The sequence below is a fragment of the Metopolophium dirhodum genome, chromosome 8 (assembly GCF_019925205.1).
Source record: "Metopolophium dirhodum isolate CAU chromosome 8, ASM1992520v1, whole genome shotgun sequence".
Lineage (NCBI taxonomy): Eukaryota > Metazoa > Arthropoda > Insecta > Hemiptera > Aphididae > Metopolophium > Metopolophium dirhodum.
In genome coordinates, this window is record NC_083567.1 from 2,425,565 (window position 1) to 2,449,101 (window position 23,537).

At 27.4% G+C, this 23,537-nt stretch overlaps 2 protein-coding genes across 4 annotated transcripts; both read right to left on the reverse strand.

Moving 5' to 3' along the window:
* Positions 1–1,023: 1,023 nt before the first annotated feature.
* LOC132950331 (uncharacterized) lies at positions 1,024–9,827 on the reverse strand. Its single transcript, XM_061021736.1, has 4 exons — positions 9,688–9,827; positions 7,911–8,031; positions 5,643–5,942; positions 1,024–1,723 (listed from the first exon to the last, which is right to left on the reverse strand). The coding sequence occupies exons 2-4, from the start codon at positions 7,932–7,934 to the stop codon at positions 1,652–1,654; spliced, it is 396 nt and encodes a 131-aa protein (XP_060877719.1). The 5' UTR covers positions 7,935–8,031; positions 9,688–9,827; the 3' UTR covers positions 1,024–1,651.
* Positions 9,772–22,892, reverse strand: LOC132950329 (uncharacterized). 3 transcript variants are annotated; one of them, XM_061021734.1, is made up of 13 exons: positions 22,564–22,892; positions 21,199–21,523; positions 19,961–20,064; positions 17,418–19,499; positions 17,259–17,351; positions 17,015–17,104; positions 16,618–16,705; positions 16,255–16,565; positions 15,790–15,923; positions 14,260–14,412; positions 13,148–13,290; positions 12,868–13,077; positions 9,772–9,906 (listed from the first exon to the last, which is right to left on the reverse strand). In XM_061021734.1, exons 2-13 carry the CDS (start codon positions 21,501–21,503, stop codon positions 9,873–9,875), a joined length of 3,747 nt encoding a protein of 1,248 aa, XP_060877717.1. In that variant the 5' UTR covers positions 21,504–21,523; positions 22,564–22,892; the 3' UTR covers positions 9,772–9,872. The 3 variants fall into 3 exon arrangements, with proteins under 3 accessions (XP_060877717.1, XP_060877716.1, XP_060877718.1); XM_061021733.1 differs by having other exon boundaries at positions 21,199–21,520; positions 22,564–22,891; XM_061021735.1 differs by lacking the exon at positions 9,772–9,906 and adding an exon at positions 11,506–11,776 and having other exon boundaries at positions 21,199–21,520; positions 22,564–22,891.
* Between the last annotated feature and the right edge of the window lie 645 nt (positions 22,893–23,537).

The window sequence follows — 23,537 nt, forward strand, 5'->3', positions numbered from 1 at the left end:
TGGTAAAAAAAAAATAATAAAATGTTCGAGTGTCATACTTACTTCGCGTATGTACCACGTAATCCATCGTCTAACCACCCAAGACGCGCACGCGTTGGATTTATTCCGGATTGGCCTTATTTAAATCAAATAGACCTTTCCGTTTACTTTATCAATGAAGTTAGGCGACAACGTGCCATGCGTATTTTCTGCAGAATAACATTAATATAATATAGACAATTACAAGTATTATATATGATATATCTATAGGTTATAGGTACTTGATTATTATATTATAATACAAGAAAAATGATAATTAAGAACATAATATTATTAGTTAATAAATAAGACAAAAACTCCACAAACGTTATGTCGGATATTTGAAAAAATATTGTAATACCAATCTGTCCTATCTACTATATAAAATCAACCGATTTAAATAAAACGAGATTACATTACAATGAAAATATAACAAAACCCGAGTTTAAAATAACTCAAAATTAGACTACGATTTGAACCAGATGCGCAAGAGCTTAACATCATGATATTATTATATATGTATAGAAGTTATAATAAAAATTATCAATGTTGACTTTCCGTTACAATCAGATATTAAATTGCGTCAGCCGTCAATATTATAAAGGTAAATACTTGAACGCTGTGTATGGTTATTTTTAAATTTTAAATTTATAAAATATCCCTAAAACAGCAAGACATGGAGCATCAGTAAAATCGAATTAGTAAGATCGAATATTTTCGTATTAAACACAAATAGAACATTTAATACTTTAATATAAAATAACGAAAAATTGTAATGTACATTAAATAATATTCAATAATTCCTACAGAATTTAAAAATTGTGTGTTCATTCATTAGTCATTAGGTACCTATATGGCTATTTAAATTATATTGTATTGTTTCAGTGTAATTGGACAACCACAACTTCATAATTTGAATTGGTTTTCATGTCTTGGCTTGCTTGAAACGAGAGTGACATTTAATTTACCTCAAACTAAAAAAATATTTATTCTTATAAAATATTATTATTTATTTATTTATTTAACCGGGTAATCCAACATAACCACGAATAGCACGAATTACGGTGGTTACCTTAACACAATTATTCACAAGGACATTATTACCAATCAATTAAACTTTTAAAATTAATACAAATACAACTGTATAATATTAAATAATTACATTCCAAATTATACATAGATATATTAGATATACATTCGAGTTTTACGTACCTATAACAAAATTGAATAGTAAAAATATTATAATATAATATATAATATATAGTATACACCTTATTACTACTTATCATTATCTCATTTAATTTATAACGAGAAATTTTTAATATCATCTATATAATAGGTACCTAGGTCCGTATAATAATTTTTAATCAATATTATCGAGTATTTACAATAATTAGCTCTCACTAATAAAATAACATATAGGTATGAACATACGTTTATCTAATTCAATATAATCACTACCTAACCAATCGTCTAAACTTTGGTTTTGGGCAATCGATCTTCATCAAAATCATAGGTAGTGCTGTTAGTTTTTACATTGAAAATGCATGTACACGATGACGGTGCATTATTAAAACAATGTTCACTTTAATTCACAGGAGCAAAATATGTGTTACCCTTCGCTTTGTTAAAATCATTGTTTTGCACGTAGAGCTTCTGAAGGATTCACGACTACTAAAGAATTACTGGAAGCTTCGCCTGCGATCTGTAACAGTAAAAAATTCGTTTTTAATAATATTTCAAGTCTTTGACTTATAACGTGGTGTCATATATATTATATTGTTCTATGATATTATATATTATGTACTCTTATGCTCATGAAACCATGTCAACAAGTTGTATGATTGAAACTCATTTTTACCACTATTTCATATCTTTACTCATTCGTATAATATATTATAAGAGTTTTAAAAGTTTCTTTTTTACATACAATATCTATATCGTATCATGAATTCATGAATATAGTGTACTTAAAGTCTTTGCAGGTGTTGCTAACAAAAAACGTAATATAGGTTAAAACAAAAAAAAGGGAAGAATGAACTTTTATTGTAATAAAAGTAATAACGGGATTCGTGACAAACAACAACTTCAACTCGCCGTATGTTACCCTATTTGCACCTGTTGAACGTCCGTCTAAACCTTACTCGATGGGTTTTTTTCTTTGTTCGCTTTAGTTATTCCACCTGTTATCTTCTTAAGTTAGTAGATATTATTATGTGTATAATTTTGAATATTTCCACTCGACTCACATAAACTATATACAGATACAGTATATTATGTAGTTACCAAGGTATAGGAGGTATATACGTACTTTATAAAATATTCACAATATTTACGTCAATGAACTAAATGGACATAATATGGATATACACACATGTACCATAAAATGTATGTATCAGTATAATAAGCAGCTAAACCAAAATTTTATTTCATTATTATTGAGTGCAATATAATTTATGTATATGATTTAAATGCGGGGAAGTAGGCAATGCATACGGCGTTTTTGATTAGGTTATTAATTTCAATAGTGTATACAAAATAATATACGTGAGTACCTACTTATATAATATATTTTTATCTATAAACATTTTAAACTTTTATTTTCAAATACGTAATATTATATACAAGTATTTATTTACTTTGTGGATAAAATTATTAATTATGTTTACCCATGCGCGGTGTGCATAAAAAAGTAGGTATATAGTAATACTTGTGCATATATAATAGTTTACCTCCAAACAGCAATACACTTATACACCAATGTGGTTATATTTCTAATTCCTATAACTTTATATAACTTCAAGCAGTGATGTATAATAATATTACCTATATAAACTAACGATTAATGTTTCGTCATTATTGTTTGTTATTGTCAAACTTTTTGTCTGAAAATGGCGATACATAATATTATAACCTATGTCTATACGATGGAATTAAATTATTCGTAAATTAACTGTACGAAATTTACGTTATGATAAAGTTATATGTGTGTGTGTGTGTGTGTGTATAATCTGTTATTTTATGAGTTGACCTTTTTCCTCACATAACAAATTAATTTATTATAGATTTTACCAGTGGGCATATTACTGCACAAGATAGCCTTTCTGTACAAAGTTCTGACCGCACAAATACTGTGTAGGTGATAGAGTATATAATCGAAATATAATTGTTTGATAATGTAAGCTCGCAAAATTGTTGACTAGTTTATTTTAAAGTATTATTTTCACAGCTAAACTGTTCGTTAAATAAAACAAATATTAACATTTAACGGTATGAGGTTAATTTTTAAAGTAAATTTAATATTCAAAATCACAATTATATAACCATATGATATGCGTTTATCCATCAAAGTGAGTTTACTTCGTGGTTATATTTTTGTCATTGAAATTAACAAAAGCCAATGAATATTAAATAACATCCTATAAAACATAAGAAATTATTATTTTCTCATTTACCTTTATATTAGGTACTTACAAACTTTATAAGGCTACTCAATATTTCGAGATTATATTTCATGTTTATCTTTTGACTCTAATATGACATTAGGTATAGGTAGGTACAAATTAAAATTTACCCATCCTGTATCTGTATATTATCATTTAACTTGGTATACAAAAATTAATTGAATTAGATTTTTGAGTTTTATTTGCAATAATTCATTATTCTGATTCTTACACCATACGTATATATACTATAGTAAAATTATCATTGTCTATGACATACTAATAAAGTCATTGACTCGTAAATTAAAATTGTAAAACGTATTCGGCTCGAAATGTTTTTGTGTTTGCTCATAATATGGCATTATAGATATAGTACTATTGCATCAACAATAAATCAATATCGTTAAAAAAAATATGTATCACCAATGTTGTATGTTAACAACTACAATTGAACGACGTTTTAAATAAGATTGTTAATATTAAACTATTTGAATAATTACTTCGGTGGCGTCGTGTTTAACCTACGTAGGTATATAGTTGGTTGACATTATACAGCGAGTGATACTTTCAACTGTAAACGCCCATTATCCCGAACGTTTATGAAAATATTTGGTTTTACATAATTTGAATTTATTACAAAACAATATTTACGAAAATAATTTATTTTTTTTTGTTATGGTTATCATATTTTAATATTTTAACTTTTTTAAAAGACAATATATTATGTATATTTTTATTTCAAATTTCAAAGATAAAAAAAATATAAATAATATAAATAATATATATAGTAGTAGAATAATACTATAAATGTATAAAATATAAAATTATAAATTATAATCGATAAACCATAATTATTTTTATTTGATAGTTTTGATTTTCAAGTACAATAATAATATATTATGTGTGGCCTGGCGTGACGCGGTGGATGGCTTCAGTCACAAACGTGTTCTGAGGTCAAGCATCAGCCGGTGTTACTAGTTCCCAGATAAGTGACCACCCGAGTTTTAGTGAAAAATCCTCGCCACATATAGGTACACGTATTCTAACCAACCGTACCCTCCCCCACAAGTTAAAAACCTACTAAATAACCTTCAGGCTATAATGACCAAAGGTGGGCATTAACTTGTTAAAAAGTTAAAGTTAAGTTAAAAAGTTAATTAATTTTGTTTTTAACTTATTAACTTATTCAGTTTAAATGTTTATTGTAGTAACTTAACTTTTTACAGTTAATTATCATTGTCGTGCAGTTAAGTTAATTTTCTTTTCGATTCATGCGTAATCAACTATACATCGACTCTTTTCGATTTTGGACATTTATTTTCGAATTATATATTATAATAATCTAATTTTTTACACAGCGTGTTAAACGTCTTGGTAAATGTTTATGTATACCAAATAGTATTATAATGACCATAGATACTGAAGCCATTACTCAATGAAAAATAAATTAATATATTTTGTGCACTCTATTCTGATTGTATTTATAAATTTGAAATACTTTTTAAGAAAAAAAAACTTTTCACTAATAATACAGGTAATCGACATTATTTTATAGATACAAATTTAAATAAGTATTCAGATATAGTGAAATATAAAATGTACATTGTCAATGAAAAAAATCGAATAAATCACCATCATTAGAAACAATAGTTATAATACTTAGTTGTAATCCAAATCACACAAATTGAGCTAGATAATGATGATGATGAAGTATTCTCTATACCTATTAACTGTTGTTAAAAGAACAATCCCGTATACCTGAATATAAAGTTTTAACTGCACGAGATCATTTTGATCGTCAAGTATTCGTCGTAGGTACCTATACATATATACGTCAACTTCAGTTTACAATATATTATAGACTACAGTCAATTTATAGTCATCAGCTGTATAACTCAACAGCATACCATGTCGCGCTTTGTTGTACTATTGTCTATTATATACATATTTATTATTTATATTGCAACATATATAGGTACCTCCTGACCATACTGACCTACTCATCATACTATTCATACTTATATATTATATACATGTCATGTAGATATCATCTTTATCGTTACAAATTATTTTCAATTACCTAACACACAATACAATAAAGACGATTATGGTTATATTATGCATTGAGTATGCATTATAATATATACTCAATGTAGATAGGCGACAAAAATAGGAGCTCACCGCGATGTCCGCGGCGTTCTGCAATCGGTTCGCCGCCGTCGCCTCACCAGTCTTGTACGAACCCCGTCCCAGGCTGTCGATCAGGTCCCGTCCGCGGGGCCCGTGTTTTTCCTCGAATGACTTCCGGAATTTGGCCCCATCGCTGGGCTTGAACGCTATGTGACGCATAATCGGATTTACTGCCGGTTGTCCGTAAGCCCTGGCCATGAGGAAACCGAACGGCGTTAGCCCTTCGGCCGGAACGGCTTCTGTACCGCTCCGCGACAACATCAACACGGCGACCGCCGTCTGCAGCAATGTCTACAGAGTGATATAAATATATATATATTACTATCATATAGGCTGCGGCTACCTATAGGGTATATGGAAGGCATAATAGTGATGAATAAACGGTGTCCGTGCAGTTACACGGCACGTCGTCCGCAATATAGTCGGCCAAAGCATGACGAAGAATTTCAGCGGAAAGGACTCAGACACTTGTGGTAATAGAGCTAATACGAAACAAAGCACGCTCAAATCCTTCCCAAATCATATAATTATAACGTCATTCATCATCGTATTATTCGTATTATATTATTATGGACGCTACCCCATACAGCAAGCAATCTTATGATGTAAACTTTTAGATTCTTAATAACGCTCCGAAAAATGTATATTGATTTAACAATAAAGCAGGGCTTGAAACCGTTTTCAAAACCAATTTCAGAAACCAGTATAAACCGTATTAAAACCGAAACCGAAACAGGAAAAAATTGGATACCGGTATTATAGTTTAAGACCGAAACCGAAAAAAAATTGGATACCGGTATTAAATTCAAAATCAAAACCGTAAGAAATTGGAAACCGGTATTAAATTCAAAACCGAAATCTGAAAAAATTGGAAATCGTTTTTTTTTTTTTAATTGACGTGTTTTTAAATACGTAAATTTCATTAATACTCATAATAAAATTGAAATCATGATTAAAATAATCATTTCAATATTCGCAAAAGAAAATTGGAAACCGGTATACAAAACTGAAACCGAAACAGAAATTTCTTAATACCAGTATTGCTAAGTTGAACCCGAAATCGTAATTTCAAAACCAGTATACAAAATCGAAACCAAAACCGGAATTTCCTAATACCAGTATTGAAAAATTGAAACCGAAATCGAAAAAATTAAAAACCAGTGTACAAAATTAAAATCGAAACCGAAATTATTTCAATCGGTTTCAAGCCCTGCAATAAAGTGTTTTTGTAAGATAGAGCAGTAAAAATCTTCAACTTTGAAAGTGGTTTCTGGTAGCAAATTAGAACTTCTCGGTACGATTTATGACGAGGAGAGGGTCAAAAGTAAAAAATTCCCGGTAAGTACTTTTCGAAATTGGAAAAAACAAACAAAGTTGAAGGAAAAACGGAAATTAAATAAATTATAGATTATAATTATAGATATTTATTATAACTGTTATAAGGTTCCTCATAAATTATTTATATTATATAGAAACATCAAAATCTCACAAATATAATAGGAGTATATATTATTTTCAATGCTTTGTGTAGTCTAGAAAAACTAAAAAAATATAATCTACATAGAATCGATACAGCAAAACAAAATTTTTATAATTGTAATTGCATATTTTTATACACATAAAATATTTCCATTGAATTAGGTAACTACAATGAATTTGCAAAAAATAATCATACAAAAACAAAATAAAAGCTCGTTTTGTATTGTTTAAAAAAACAATAACCCTATAAAGACTTAAATCGTCATAAATTAATTTATTATTCCAGTAGATATTTTATTATAAGGTAAAAACAATTTTTTTTTAAATAATTTTGACTTTTTTTCAAGGAATTTAATTTGTTTTGAAAAATTAAGAAATTTACAACAATAAAACGAAATACAATATTATAAAACTTTAAAAATTCTATCATATGATATTTAGCCAATAATTAGTCAAATTATGTTTAAATTAATTAACTACGACTACAATTTATACAATTTATACAATTTATACAATTTATAATCAAATATCACCCTAGACCGATTGATGGATGAAAATTGTATTTCTTTGTATTGTAATAAAATAACGAATACCTAGGCTATTAATAACCTTTTAAATACCTATAATATTATTATTACATTATTACATATTGTTAATAAATACTATATTATGTCCCTAACGAAAAACGTGTGCAATGGGAGTAATTTTATTTTATTTTTAGGCAAATAATATAACTATCAATAATAATAATATATAAGTTATTATAAATATCCAGCTCACCGATAATATACTTGAGATCTGCATGGTTTCTGATGTGGACAGAAGATCGCACTGGACCGGTGTGCAAGAATCGTAAAAAGTATATTTCCTACACCTTCCAGTTCCCGCGTGGCTTGCTATACTAATATGATAAACATAATATTAAACTTCAGTGAAAGTGGTTTAAATTTCTCTCTCTGTATTTTCTTTTCTTCCTCGTAACATCATCAACATCATGCTCGTTAACGGTATTATAAATCGTTTACGCAACCACGTTTAGTAGTATACTTTTAACGCATGCGATTAATTATTAGAATAATAACAGTCTCGCACGTATTATAATGCAACATACAGCATACAATACAAAATATATAATATATATATTATAACAGGCATTATTATAATATTTTATTATAATTAAGCGTCGTATGTGCACCACGATAAACTCTATGACGTGGAACGTGATCAACGATACATAATAATAATAATAATAACACTGTAGGTATAATAATATACTATACTATACCTTGCCTACTTTCGGCGCTTTATTTTTATTTTTATGATTCATCTCTACCTTATACAGCGATCGTAAGTGTTTTCGAAAAACGAGACGTATTCTTTAGACGGCTAACGTCGCACATCTTGGATATACTTACGCAATACACCATATTACGTATTGAATAAATTCTAATATAAAATTTTAAATTAAACGATTATTTATATTGCATATTATATCGTACTGCAAGATATTTATCTTCGTCTGAAAACCAAACAACAAATGTTCAGTTTATACTAATTTACAGCCTGCTGAATGCTGATATTCATAAATCTTGAACAATTATCTCGTGATTCTGGATTCTTTGTGTTGAAAACTTCTTAAAAAGTTATGAAATCCTAAATAAGCTTTAAAAATGCGAAAATCCAAAATATGCAAAATAAAATTTTATATACGGTTACGTTAAGTTAGAAAACAAATATTGGTATAAACTAGCTATTTTTTGACCAACCAATAAACATATAAAAATGCTTGCAACGTCGGCCCTAGTAATAAAGTGTTAACTAGGTATAGTATAATTTATTAATTTATTTATAATTCCAAAGTCGGCGTTTCGGGTATGCAATTTCGGTACACCAGTGCGTCGGTTGGGGGTTGTTTCACGTGTTGGCGGTGACAGGGTGAGCTGTGATTCCTGTACAACAACAACGGAACTCGTCTAAAGTTTTTCCTTTAAATTCGAAATTTTAGCACCGCTGTTCAAAATTCACCATGACGTCCTTTTATCGATTTTCGGCGTCCTTCTAACTGATAAAATCGTTAGTAGAAACGACCGCCTTATTCAAAAGTAGAAATAGCTGTTGGTGGGTACCTACCTATAAATTTTCGTACGACCATATAGGTAACTATTATACATAAATTGTATAAAAAAATCTTTGGTTACGTCTCACCTGTATAATATACGCTATAACCACACACAGTTTTTGAAAATGTACTGTAGTATACTGTCTATACTCTATACTAAACAATATTATGAATGTGATTAAAAACTATATTTTTGTAATATTATACATATTAATATATATTATTATAATTATTAATAATTATATTATATAGTATAGGTACCTACATAAAAAAAAATATTAGATAGAAAATGAAAGTAGGCAGTGGGTACGTATGAATAATTTAAAACGAGACAAAAAAGGATATTTCACTATTTTATACGCAAATGTAAAACATAATACTGTTATGTCACGAAAATAAACCGAAATTTAAGAGATTTAAATTAGGTGCTTACACTACCTGTTAATATAATGTCGGAGGATATAGTAACTATACGCAATGCAATTGATGATCCTATTAAAGTTGTTAGCGAATGTCCCGGTATAGGTTTTTGAAGCGTATTATCTTGAAGATTTTCTCCTATTATGTCGTTATGACTATAAACACACAGCAGTACAGCACGTCATCATCACTTCCGTACACATTTACTTGAGACTTCGAGACACAAAACCGGACAATCTATAATAAAAAACAATTATGGTTCTTTGATTAGTTTAAGTAACTGCAGTTGACCGGTTTATCATTATTAATATATCTAGCTTAAAACAAATAATACCTAGATACAATTTGGTCCGCCGCCGTGATACCTATTCAGTTTCACTAGCCGTAGCGATACACCTAGTCGACTGCCGAAATCCCGGGGGCCACACTATATTTTAGTATTTTTTATCCACAATAATAATTGCAATTAGTTCCACTTTATGGCTTATTAGTTAATATAGGTATTGCGAGTGCGTATTAGTCATTAGTGTATCACCATCATATTCTATGATAATATGCTATTATGAGACATGGGTATAGGAATATTATGAAATATGAAATAGGTAAAACTTGACAAAATATGACGATTGACAGCGTGCTCAATATTTTTGCCAATCTTATAGAATCGAAACTTTTTATGCGCTGCGATATTTAAATATTCTCAAAATCATAATCTGAGGAATAAAGTATAATATAAACTCGAATATTTTTGCTGACATTGCTGACATATTATACGTTATTCAAACAAACATTTTTGGAATATATATTTCGCAGCTAACAGAAACAAATTCTACCATCGCTATTCGCTACCACTATACTTAATACTTATGCACATATACTATATAGTAATAACTAATAAGTAATAAATAGCAGTGATTCTGAAGGTTACTTTTATAGATTAAATAATAATTATGAATCTAACATTGAAAATAAGGATTTCCAAATTATTATATATTACTATTTTTCAAATACCAATATTTAAACACCGCTTATTTGCCTTTAATTTTAAAAAAAAATGCTTTTATCCAATATAATACAGAAATTCCTGATTTCAGCTCACGTGGAACGCACATTAATTAGTGCAGAAGGTCTGTTATTTATTAGACAAGCGTAAGGTTCAATAGCTGATAAAATCTTTGAGATTACTCTTTTGCTACTAAAAATATTATTTCCTACAGTATTTTACCGTTATGCGGATCACAAAAAAAACTAGGTAACATATTTTATGAAAAAAAATTTAATTTTGATAATTTTTTAAGTTTGAACTTATAATATAGGATACGCTTGTAAAATAGAGTAACTGTAACCTGTTTGAATATTTATTACTAGTGTAAAGAACATGTTGCAACTATTATGAGCACCCTGGTGTTAAATTATTTAAATTTTTTACTGGTAAACAAGTATTTTAACATACACATTACACAAAGAGAAAAAAAATTGAAAATTTGTCTATTTAATTTAATAATTTATATATATTTTTTAAAATCTATTTATTTGTCTAATCAATAATTATTAATTTATCCGCCCCCTTTAATATCTACATTATACAACATTAAATATTACTCAAGTACTATCCTACATGCTTTTTCATATGACGGAAAGGGAAATCCACCAAATTATGATTTGGCAGAAAAGGGAAAGGTATACTATTGGCGATAAGTGGTAACTCTGAAATCTATCATGGTAGTATGTTGGTATATTATAGCTTTGTGTTATGGCGACAATACCTATGTTGTTATTGTCAATTTAAAGAAAAAAACTCATTGTAAAATCAATACATTCCAGACAAAAACAATATAACATATAAAAAATGTTTATTTACTTTAGTTGAATTTAGTTAAAATATAATGAGATCACACACAATTAATTAAAAAATAAAACAATCAATAATGTATCAAATAGTAGAGTAAGTTGGCACATAATATGATTATTAACACAAATAAATTATTATAATAAAATTTCATGATACCCAACAGATAAGCTTTACCTGTCAAACATTAAATAAATAATTTGAATAATAATAAGTATAAATAAAAAGTAAACTGTTTTTGTTCATGGCTTCTTGTATCTGAAAAAAAAATGTTTGGACACTTTTAAATTATATTACCAATAAAATGTAGTTATAGTAACATATAAGATTGTTTATCATTTTAAACTTATATTTACAATGATATTTAAATATTATGTACACTAAATAAGTTTTTTTTTTGTCCAAAACAGATATTTTGAAACATTTGTTATTTACTTATTAAATATAAAAACTATAAAGCTATACTTTTTAATACCACTATACCAGGACCTATTTAGTTTTAAATTTTATTCTTTTAAATTAATAAATATAATTAAGGGGATTGCAAACAGATAGTTTTTAAGGAGTTTAAAATAGGCAATTTTCAAATTGTATGCATGCAGGTCTTGTAAATGTGTGCGTAGTAAGTTATCATTAGTGTGTGTGAATGTGTGTAAATAAAATAGTGGAGTGCCCCCTTACACGCATACACATGTCACCGCCACGGCGTTGCGAGCGTGAACAGGAAACAATTTATGCTCATTTGTATGTATATTTTTTCAATCCTACTGATGGATCCTATAACGCGATAAGATTTCTGAAAACTGATTTAAATTTGTTAATATGTCTACTTGAGAACGTTCAGGCCACGTTTTAAGATATTTAATTTAATTTTCGAAGGAACAAGATTTTAAAAAAGTGGCCTGATTGATCTCAAGTAGACATATTATCGAATTCAAATCAGTTTTCAGAAATCTTATCACGTTATCAGGTCTATCAGTATGATTGACAAAAGATTGATACATTTTGGTTGAAATAATTGTGTGTTTCACAATCCCCTTATTATAACATTGTATAGTGCAGTGACATAACTAAAAGAAAAAATTAAGAAGTGTTTAATAACAGGACACATCTTATTGACTTGAAAAGAAAAGTACAATTGATGTTCATATGGGTGGCAATGAATGGCGTAACACGATTACACGACAATGTAAATTAAGCAAACGCATAGTAAAAAAAAAAAAATGATGCATTCAAATTTGTCACCACTTATTACCAATATACAAAACATTCATAATCATTAAAATAAATTAAGAATATTACTTGAATAAAAAATATTAAAATAGTTTATTAAAAAAAATTGTTATTACCCTATTAAATCCAATATTAATTCACTTTCGGCAAAACCTTTTGCACTGTTGAAGGATAATATTACATTTTTCAATCGTTCCAGATTTGAAAGGCCGTTACTATGTAGAATTGTGTTAGTTTTTTTATAATGCACTGACATAAGCATTTTATCCAATACATAATGTAGCCAGTATATATTTGTGGCCGGTTTGAACAATTCCCATTGATCACTACAGGAAAATAATTTAAAATTTAACTATTTAATTATTTAAGATAATAATATACAAATATAATGCTTACTTAGTTTCTTTTCTCATCATACGATAAATATCAAATTGATAGTCACCAACTGAAGTAAATAATTCTGTATCTTTAGCGAGGTCATTATATATATGATTTGAATTATATGTCATTCTACTTAAGGTGTAATCAATTATTGTTATCTGTCAAATAAATTAATAGTTTGTTTTATTATAATCAGGGGTTTTATATTTGAGAGTATTAAGAGTAGTAGGTTACACAATTTATAAATTTAATTTAGGATAGAACAGGGGAAAAAATGGTGTCATTCTATTTAAAGTGTTTGGAGCTTTATGGATAGAAATATGAACCAATCTATACATTTTCACCAAAGGCCAAAAATGGCTTATACAGTTGATGACATATTACGAAAATATATGATATTAATATTATGATGTATTATGTATCTAAAAGTAATATTCATGCAATTAATTTGGTATTTTAATGCTTTAAATTATAATATGTTTGGTTGTTTGCAGATTCTAGTATTCATTAAATTTTAAAAGTTTTATACATTGGATGGACCCTGAGAATTATTTCTCATTATTTCATTTATTTAAATAATAATAATATTTGTTATGGTTTTTGTATCAGAAAAAAATAAGTTTGTACAAACAATGTTTTAGAAAATATTAATTGCTGGAAATATTTATGGATTCCCTGAGAAAGAGAACTGGGAGAGCTTGTTGATTATGGCTCATTTATTGTAGGTTACAATTTTTAAAACAAATACTAATAACTAACAACAAAAAGAAACCCAAGAAATTATGTATCTCAAAAACAAATTCACATTAATTTAATAAACTGTAATCACCTCAGACTAATACCAATTTGATCGGTGCTTGAAATTGATTTCGGATTGTAAGTATATTATGTATAAAAAAAAAAAAAAAAAACTGTAACTCCAAGGAAACATCATTGTCCATGCGTGAGCCACATCTGTATAATTTACTTTTTCTTAGCAAGAATATTCTTATCATAAGTAAAACTTTTTATCAAATTATATTCTATCCCAAAAACATCTATAGTTGTGGATGTATTCCAGGTGGCAATGCAGTGACTGTCATTTTTTTTTTGCAATAACTAGTTATTTATTATTTAATGTTGTATACCTTAATTCCCCGTGATGGTACATTGAAATGTTGACCCTCCAATTCATATGCTATTTTCTTGTTTGAACATTTTTTTATTAAAATGTTACCAATATGTAAATCACGGTGTTCGAACTTGTATTCTTCCTCAGCTACAGCTAATCCAAAAACAATCTGAAAAACAATAAGCTTACCTATATAAGTTTAAATAAATCAATAGATCACAAATTAGATATAATACAAGAGCAATTATTATATACAGAGTGATTCATAAAGCGTAAAACACTCATTATCTCAAAAAGTATTAATGTTTTTGAAAATATTTTTTTACATAGTTTCAAGTTGTTAAAAAAACTATGTTTTTATTAAAAATTATATTTTCAAATATTTTTTATCTATATAATTTTTTAAGTTTTTTACTTTTTTAAATGACAGCATAGAGTTATAAATTCATATTCCAAAGCAGAATATTTTTCTAAGTATTTTGATTAATAAAAATCTAATTTAGAGCGAGTCGTCTATGAGGTATAAACATTTAAAGTTTAGATGTGCAGAGTGGAGTGGTATGGGGTTACCCCGCAAATGTGTGTCCACTACTCCGCTTGTCTAAACCTTAAATACTTTTAACTCATAAACTACTCGTCCTAAATTCGATATTTATGTATTAAAATACTTAGAAAAATATTCTGGTTTGGAAAATGAAATTAAAACTATGCTGTCTTTCAAAAAAGTAAAAACTTAAAAAATTATAAGGATAAAAAATATTTAAAAATATAAATTTTTAGTAAAAATGTTGTTTTTTTAACAACTTGAAACTATGTAAAAAAATATTTTCAAAAACGTTATTACTTTTTGAGATAATGAGTGTTTTACGCTTAATAAATCATCCTGTATTTTATCTATATATATAAAAAAAGGTGGTAAGTGGATATCGCTCTGCTGTACAGTAGGTTACAAGTGGGTCAATGTATAATGGATTAAACTTGAATTCAAAGATATAATATCATTGTATAAGAAAAACGATTCTGAGCGGAGACGGTTTGTCAGTCTGAATATTTTACATTGTTATTATTTATTATAGCATGTAAGTTGAATTAATATTATAATATTATTTTTTATTTGTATCTATGGTGATAAACAAAGCGTTAGAAATTAAAATACCGTTTTTAGCGATTTTTTCGTAATATGTCGGTGGTTTTACCCATGGCATTAAATAACTATTGAGAAAATCGAAAAATGACCTCTTCAAAGAACCATCTTGATCCAAATTTCTAAAATATAAGATCCTATATGTTGATACTGAAAGACATTGCTTCCACAGTGTGTTATACCCAAAAGGAGTTGAACAATCACAATTTTTTTTCTAGGGAACAACGGGTAATTCAGCCAGTTCATAATATATATAAATATAACTCACTGCTTGCCAACCCCATCGGATATATTTAATTAAATAATATTTTTTTGTTATTTAGTTTTGTTTTTAAGTATATTTTGTTGATTTAAATAGAGGTTAATGAAAAATAACATGTTTAAATGTTTGTTATAACATACCTGTAAAAATGCAAATAATGATTGATCCGCCGAGTTAAAAACAAAACTTTCTACATCAATACCACCATTTTCCATTTCCAAAATCATAAACATTTGATCCTTTGGCAGTATGTCAGGATTATCGTTATCAGAACCTAATTTATAACATGATATTCATACATTGTTTAGGAACTTAAAAATAATTTCAATAACCACATTTAAATAAGTTATCTTTATTTAAAAGTAATATGTTGAATGATAAATTTATTTTTATATTTATAAGGTATATATTATACCTATAAAAGTAAAATGAATATTGGGTATAAAAATTGGCAAACATTTTTTTTATATTGTCGACTATTGATTGATTGATAGATGGGTTCCATTCGGTCTTAAAATGTTTGCTACCCCCCAAAAATGATAAGTAGTTATGTTACCAAAAACAATAATATTATATTAACATCATAAACATTAAATTAATATTACCTTTATCATTGTCATATTGCTGCCAGAAATCAATCAAAATACTAGGATATTTTCCTTGAACACAGGAAACACGTTTAAGTTTACAAAATGAACTTGTTTGATTCAAATTACTTTTGTTCCACAACTTATTCAACTCTGTAGCTATTACAATTTCACTGTAGACTTCAAACATTTTTTTCTGTTGCTCACTATTAATATTCACAAGACCTTCTATAGGAATAATTTTGACAATAGTACATCGATTTCCACTTGAATAACTAAATACTTCACCATATACACCTTCTCCAACCTTTTTCCATTTATTTGTATACCTTAAAATAAAAATTCTATAATAATAGACAATAAGAAAAACAATATACTTACTTTGGGCTTAACCATGATTCAAAAGATATTAATTCTTTTTGATGACACACTTCAAAAATGTAACTTCTGGCTTTTTGGTTTTCAAGATCTACACAAATTTATATTTAATAAACAAACATTACCACATTTTAACATGTATTATATTATTTTAAAGTTATGAAAGCAAGTGATTATTGTGGTTCAAATTATATTCTTATTTTTATAAATAATAAATATTTTATTAGATAATTAAATAATTAAAATTTTCTTTGTTTCTAATTGTTTACAGATTTAACTTATAAATCATAGGAAAACTTCATTGGAATGTGCTTGTAGAAAGAATATCTTCTTAGCCAAGTTGAAGTATAATTTATAAATTAAACTAACATGAATATAAGAAAATAAACATTTTAATTACCAGTAGAAGTTATTTGCAAGTTTTGGCTAGAACTGCACATCAATTTTTTTGAAATATTTTTTTGATCTAAATTTTGATAAATACTAGTATCTGTAAACAACAAAATATATTACAGCTAATTTTAATTTTTCATAAAGATTTACAATTTCATTAGAATGTGTTAAAAGTTAGATTAATTTGTTATCCAAATAGAATAAATAAATTGCACATAACATAAATACAACTAAAATAAACATTTATTTACCAATAGAAGTTCTATGCAAGTATCTTTGGCTGAAACTGCACATTGAATTTTTGAAAATATTGCTTTGATTTAAATTTTGATGAATACTAGTATCTGTAAACAATAAAAAGTATTAAAATTTACAGCATTGAAATACCAATTTAATTGTATGAACATTACTTATAGATTGCCGTCGTAATATGTCATCAACTGTATAAGCCCATTTTCGTCCTTTGGTGAAATTTATAGATTCATTCATATTTCTGTCCATACAACCCCGTACAATTGAAATAGAACGACGCCACTTTTTGCCCGGTTCTAAATGAAAAACTGTTGTGTTTTCCTCTGTCAAAATGGTATCTAACTGATTAAACTCTTCAATGACTTCCAAGCTTTGAAACCGAGCAGCATATCTCTTTCGCCGCGGCACAAATACAGACTCGTTGGTTTTTAATATGTCATTTGTGTCATTTTCACTACTAGAAATATTTATCTGATTTTTAGTGCTGGTATTTTCTTCACATTTGATTGTAGTTTTATGAGTTTTCAACTCAAAACTTTTGTCATTTAATAATTGATTATTATAATAAGCATTCTCTTTTGTATGTAACATATCTATTGTACAGTTTTGTTTATAAATAACAGTATCTTGTTCCAAACTAGATGAACTTTGTAAAATAGAAGAATTATTTGAAATAATGTCACGTTTGTGGTTTGATGTGTCGAGAGAGATATCTAATGTATGATCAAATTTGCCAAATAAACTTTCCTCTTTAATAGATTTATTAGATTGCTCAATTTTATCATCAATTATAATATCAGAAAACTTGGTTGTAACATCTAATAAAATCTGAGATTCAGAATCGGGTGTACAACAATCAAATTGTTCATCATCAGACTGAAGTCCAATGTTTTCATATGGTATTAACGAAGTTTGATTATTTTGAGTATATGGTCTTTGCTTATTATTGGCAATTCGGTCTAATACATTTAGCAATCTAAAATCGAGGTGGTCTGCAGACGATACTTTTGAATAGTCCTGGCTTAAACTGTATGAATTACTCGTATATTCTTTTTTTACCTTATTTTGTATCATGCAAGTTGAGTTCTTACATGAAGATGGAGTTCTATATTGATTAAGTTGAAGTAATTTATAGTCTTCATTGTTGGATATATTGAAAACATCTTCGTCATTTAAACTATTTACAGATACATAATCAACATTTGGTAACCTACTGTCTTCGATTGCTTTACTTTTATCAAGCTGATAACATGATTCATATGATGAATTTGCACACTTAGACAGATATTTATTGTATAATATACATGGTTGACTTGATTGAGACTCCTCAATAGATCCTTCTTTTATATTGCCAATAGTTATGATGCTATTTTCCCTGTTTGATTTAGAACGATCTAAAGACAACAGACTATGATTATTCTTTCTTGATGAACTTATATTCAAATGTATACATGGTTGACTTGGTTGAGACTCTTCAAAAGTTTCTTCTTTGATATTGCCAATAGTTATGATGCTATTCTTTCTGTTTGATTTAGAACGATCTAAAGACGACAGACTATGATTATCATTTTCTGATGAACTTATATTTAAATGTTGTAAAGATTGAAATGATAAGTTATTATAATTGGATAACGGTAATGATTGCTTCTGCTGTTCTAATGGCTTCAATTGTTTAATTTCAGAAGTTAAAACTGGTTCAAAACTACACATGTTTAAGGGTTCTTCTGAAGTCATAAAATCTTGATTTTTCGATTTTTCTACATTAATAGATTCTTCATCACAAAAAATATCCATAACTTTTTGATACCAATTTGAGTTTTTTTCTTTTGAGCTGGGAATATTTTTTTTTTTAATTCTACATAGTCTATTAGGGCTGTTAAAAAGCTGGTTGTTAGATTCACTATTTTCTGAATATTTTTTTTTGGATGGGGGAAAATGAGAACTAGATATTTGAATAGACTCATCAAATGGGTTATTATATTCATAATTTATTTTCCTTAAAATATTAGAATTTTTTGAATGTGAATGTTCTAGTTGCAAGGGAAGTTTTGAAGAATTAAGAGTATTGACGGCATGCACCAAATTTTTCTTCAATTTACTTTTTTTTTTTTTTTTTGAAGACATACTATAGAATTTGTTACCATGAGCAAATAACATAGATTTTTGTAATGGAGTTGAACATTGTTCTTTAGATAAAATAAATTTGTTTTTTAATTTCTTGATTGAGATTGGTGTAACTCCTATAAAAAAAAATTATTATATATATTAAAAATGTTACAACAATTACCTAAATTAATAAATGCTGTATAACTGTAAAACTTTGCTTAAATGAATATAATATGTTATAAAATAAAAAAGTAAAATATTTTCTACTAACTATATCAAAATCAAATAACATTCAAAAAAAATTTGAGTATAAAATGCTACACCAAAATGCACCAGTATATAATAATGAAAATAAAATATCTACTTAGGTAAATACAATATATCTTTAAATTTCCTGATCGCCCAATGATATAATAAAACCAATGCTATTATAAGTGACAACAGTTTAGTTGGTTAAGTGTCACTTGTGGTGTATTATAGCAAGTTACTTCGACAAGTAAACTATATTTATAGATTATAATCAACTTTTTTAAATGCTTATAAAATAATTGTATTGTTTATTCTAAGCTGTATTCAATCATATTTTATCTCATACCTTTTGAATTATTAGAAATATTTAAATTTTCCTTTTTCTTTTGAGCACTTTTTAACAATAGTTTTTTCTTTTTATGATTACTATCTAAATTGTATTCTGTATATCTGAAACACAAATTCAATTATTATATTTATTGATAAGTATCTACATACAAATAATTCGGCATCCGGACATTTTCCCCCGATAAATTTTATTTTTAATTATTTACCTTTGAGTATAAAATTATTATTTTTAACACTTATTTTTTTAGCTTTTGTTCATTTTTTTTTTTTTTTTGTAAAAACTGTTAGTTAAAAAATTATTAATCTTAATTTCAATAAAAAAATAATAAATAATATTTAAAACAAGTTAGGTAAAAATATAGTTTTAAATTAAAGTAAAATAGTAGTATAATAATATTGAACCAAATGGGTAACATTGATTCATTATATTTTGTTTATATAATCTTTTTTATTTTTATGTCGGATTTTTTGGCCAGCGGTATTGTACAATATTATATTATTTAGACAATCTTTTATTTAAAATTTTTACTTGTTTAACTTGTTTTAAATACCTATTATTTATTATTTTTTTATTGAAATTAAGATTAAAGATTTTTTATATTCAAAGGTAAATAATTAAAAATAAAAAAACAGAAAAAAACGGGGAGAAAATGTCCGCATCAAAAATGTATTGGGGGGGGGGGATGTCCGCGATTCAAATATTTTAATGTAATAATTGGCTTTAATGCAACTATATGGTGGATTTAAGGGGGGTGGCTTAGGAGCTGAAGCCCCCACTATTCCGCATAATGAATTTTTTTTATCATAATAAATTACTTAAATATCAGTTATTATATAGAACTAAAAGTATTAATTTTAGACTACCAACTACCAATTAATAGGTTAAATTTGTTTTTAACCTGAAGTTGATCATGATAAGTAGGTATTTAAGGAGCTTTATTATCCACATAGCATCCACCATAAAAAATCCTAGATTTGCAACTAACAATAAAAATTTAAAAAAAATATATGATGCAATAAGTAGGTATACCAACTACAGTCAGTTTCCATATTAAAACAATTAAATTAACAAATAGGTATACAAAATATGTAATGGATCATAGATATGATTTTTTGTAATGAAACAAAAATTTATTATGTATAGTTACTGAATTAAAAATGTCGAACAGTCCCTAATTTATTGTTTTAATAGTTTCAAAACCAACAATTTGATTTCATATTTAAGACATAACTTACCTCTTTTTTGTACTTAAATTATTTCTATGACCATCCAAAGTAGAATGTAATTGCATTGACCATCCCCCAATAGAATGCTTCTGATCTTCTTTTTTTTTTTTATGTTTATCAGGCTTGTACATTGTAACTGAGCAACTTGGTTCAGGTGAAATAAATGTTGTTTGTGGAACATCCTCAATACCCAAACATTTGTCAAAATCATCATTTAAATCATCATTCCACAGTGAATTTTGTCCTAAGAGTTGGGTACGTCTAGGTTTCCCGTAAGTCTTCACAAATTTTGAAGTATTTGATCCTTGAGCCATTTTATCAGTTTTTTAAACTGCTAATAAGAAAACAATTATTAATATATATTTAAATATTGACTATTGACCGTTATAAACATATAACATTCTACATTATAAACATTTAGGTACATAAATCATGACTTATGTATTGTTTACAGTTTAAAAAGTTAATAACAATTTTTTTTAGATGATATATGAAGCAACTGGGAGAGTAAGTGAGGTTAAAAAAAACAAAGAGAATTTTGGCGGTACGGTACACACTGTTTCATAATAGTAACATGATATACTGATATTTGTCCGGTTTGGTCGGACCACATATTTCGCTTCATTTAATTTTTTTCATCAGCTTTCGTTCTTAAATGATCGGCTGGAGAAAAACATTACTTTATTGTACTCATTTTGGCAAAATGCATGAATAACCTGCTAGGGCAGAGTTATTCTAACTTTTTTTTCATTACGCAACTCTTGTATATCTTCATATCAGGTATATTGATTCAGAAAAAAATTTAACAATACGGCCAAACAGGTGATAATAATTATGACTATGACTGTGTATAAAATAAATAGTGAGTGCTCCCACACAAGCATGTACATGTCAATAATGCATGATGAGTGATCAAAAATATTAAATATTTTGTTTTTTTTTTTGGTCAAAAATATCAATCTCTTGTCAATCATATTAACTAACCCTATCCATTCAATAATATTTCTAAAACCATATTCAAATTTGTCAACATTTAAAAATCTAATTTTGATGGGTTAAGGAGTTAACTTCCTAGTTATCTTAAAAAGTAGAAAATTGTTTTCAAGATAACTTCATGACGATGTTCAAATATGTTTTAAGAAGTTTTATGAGCAATGACTATCTGGACGGTACAGACATACACTTGGCATGAGATAAGTAAATTTTGGTAGAAAACAGAGAAGGGATCGAATGTTTGAATCCCCTTAACAAAATAATATTCCCAGTAACAAGCAACAACCATAATAATAAAAAATATCACAAAGTCAATAAAAAGTAAAATCACGTAAATGAATATTAAAAGCACGTAATATAACGTTACAGAGTTACACTTACCGATTAATGAATATTCAGACAGGACAATTTACCGTTATTCAAATCAAATCACCGAGTGCCTCCGAGTACTCTGTGACTTGTGCAGTTAAATAGACGACGTTTGTACCCACCACGTGAAGAGTAATGAGAACAAAGAAGAAGAGCAATTAGTATAGATAATTTAATGGAAAAAAAGGGGACTATCGACTTATGAACAATATGAACCAGGGTACGCGACATTTAAATTATATAAATCGAAAATTCAAAATATTAAATAACTCAAATATCAACGGTGAACGGACACTGATAAGAAATAAATTGTTTAAACCAACGAACTACTACATAGGACTTGGACACTTCTGGCAGGGGGAGGGTGGGACACCGGTTACAAAGTTGTACGGGTATGTACGTTTGCGACTGTGATGCTATCTAGTTAAATTATTTTATGTGATAAGTCGTGACTAGTCACTAGTGATAACTGAACAACGATCAAAAATTCAAAAATTCAAATCAACGACAAACTTTTTATGTTCACTATTATTTCTAAATAAATAAATGCGCATTACTATAGCTACTATGTTGCTACCAATTTGGAAAGTTTTTTTTTTCCGTGATTTCAAACTTGCTTTTGATTAGATATACGTGAGTATTGTCTCATTCTCATGGTAATATAATAAGTAATTAAAAATAAAAATATGTCATTTTTGTGATCAGCACATGGAAATGCTAGAAGATGTTGGTTGTTTTCCAAGAAAAAATCAACAGTTTCTTAAAATACTTCGTAGCTATCACAAAATTGTTCAAATGCTTCCTCTAAACCAATAATTATAATCCCGAATATTGTCCTATTGGGAAAAATTAATCCTCCTCTAGATTTTATGTTGGTCATTGATGCCTCAGGTATTGAAAATAGAGTAATATTTTCATTATAATTACTTTATTTACTCTACTGACGCATATTAATACCGAACACAAGCGACCTATATTAAATAACG

What these genes read in the sequence shown, in the direction of transcription:
- LOC132950331 (XM_061021736.1), bottom strand. Translation starts at nt 7,934, where the DNA reads ATGCAGATCTCAAGTATATTATCG. An exon ending in AGATCTCAAGTATATTATCG is followed by an intron (nt 5,943 to 7,910) that starts GTGAGCTGGATA and finishes ATCACTCTGTAG; the next exon opens with ACATTGCTGCAGACGGCGGT. An exon ending in AGAACGCCGCGGACATCGCG is followed by an intron (nt 1,724 to 5,642) that starts GTGAGCTCCTAT and finishes TTACTGTTACAG; the next exon opens with ATCGCAGGCGAAGCTTCCAG.
- LOC132950329 (XM_061021734.1), bottom strand. Translation starts at nt 21,503, where the DNA reads ATGGCTCAAGGATCAAATACTTCAAAATTTGTGAAGACTTACGGGAAA. An exon ending in CTTGCAAATAACTTCTACTG is followed by an intron (nt 16,706 to 17,014) that starts GTAATTAAAATG and finishes AAATTTGTGTAG; the next exon opens with ATCTTGAAAACCAAAAAGCC. An exon ending in TTAATATTGGATTTAATAGG is followed by an intron (nt 9,907 to 12,867) that starts GTAATAACAATT and finishes TTTTTATTATAG; the next exon opens with ATTGTCCGGTTTTGTGTCTC.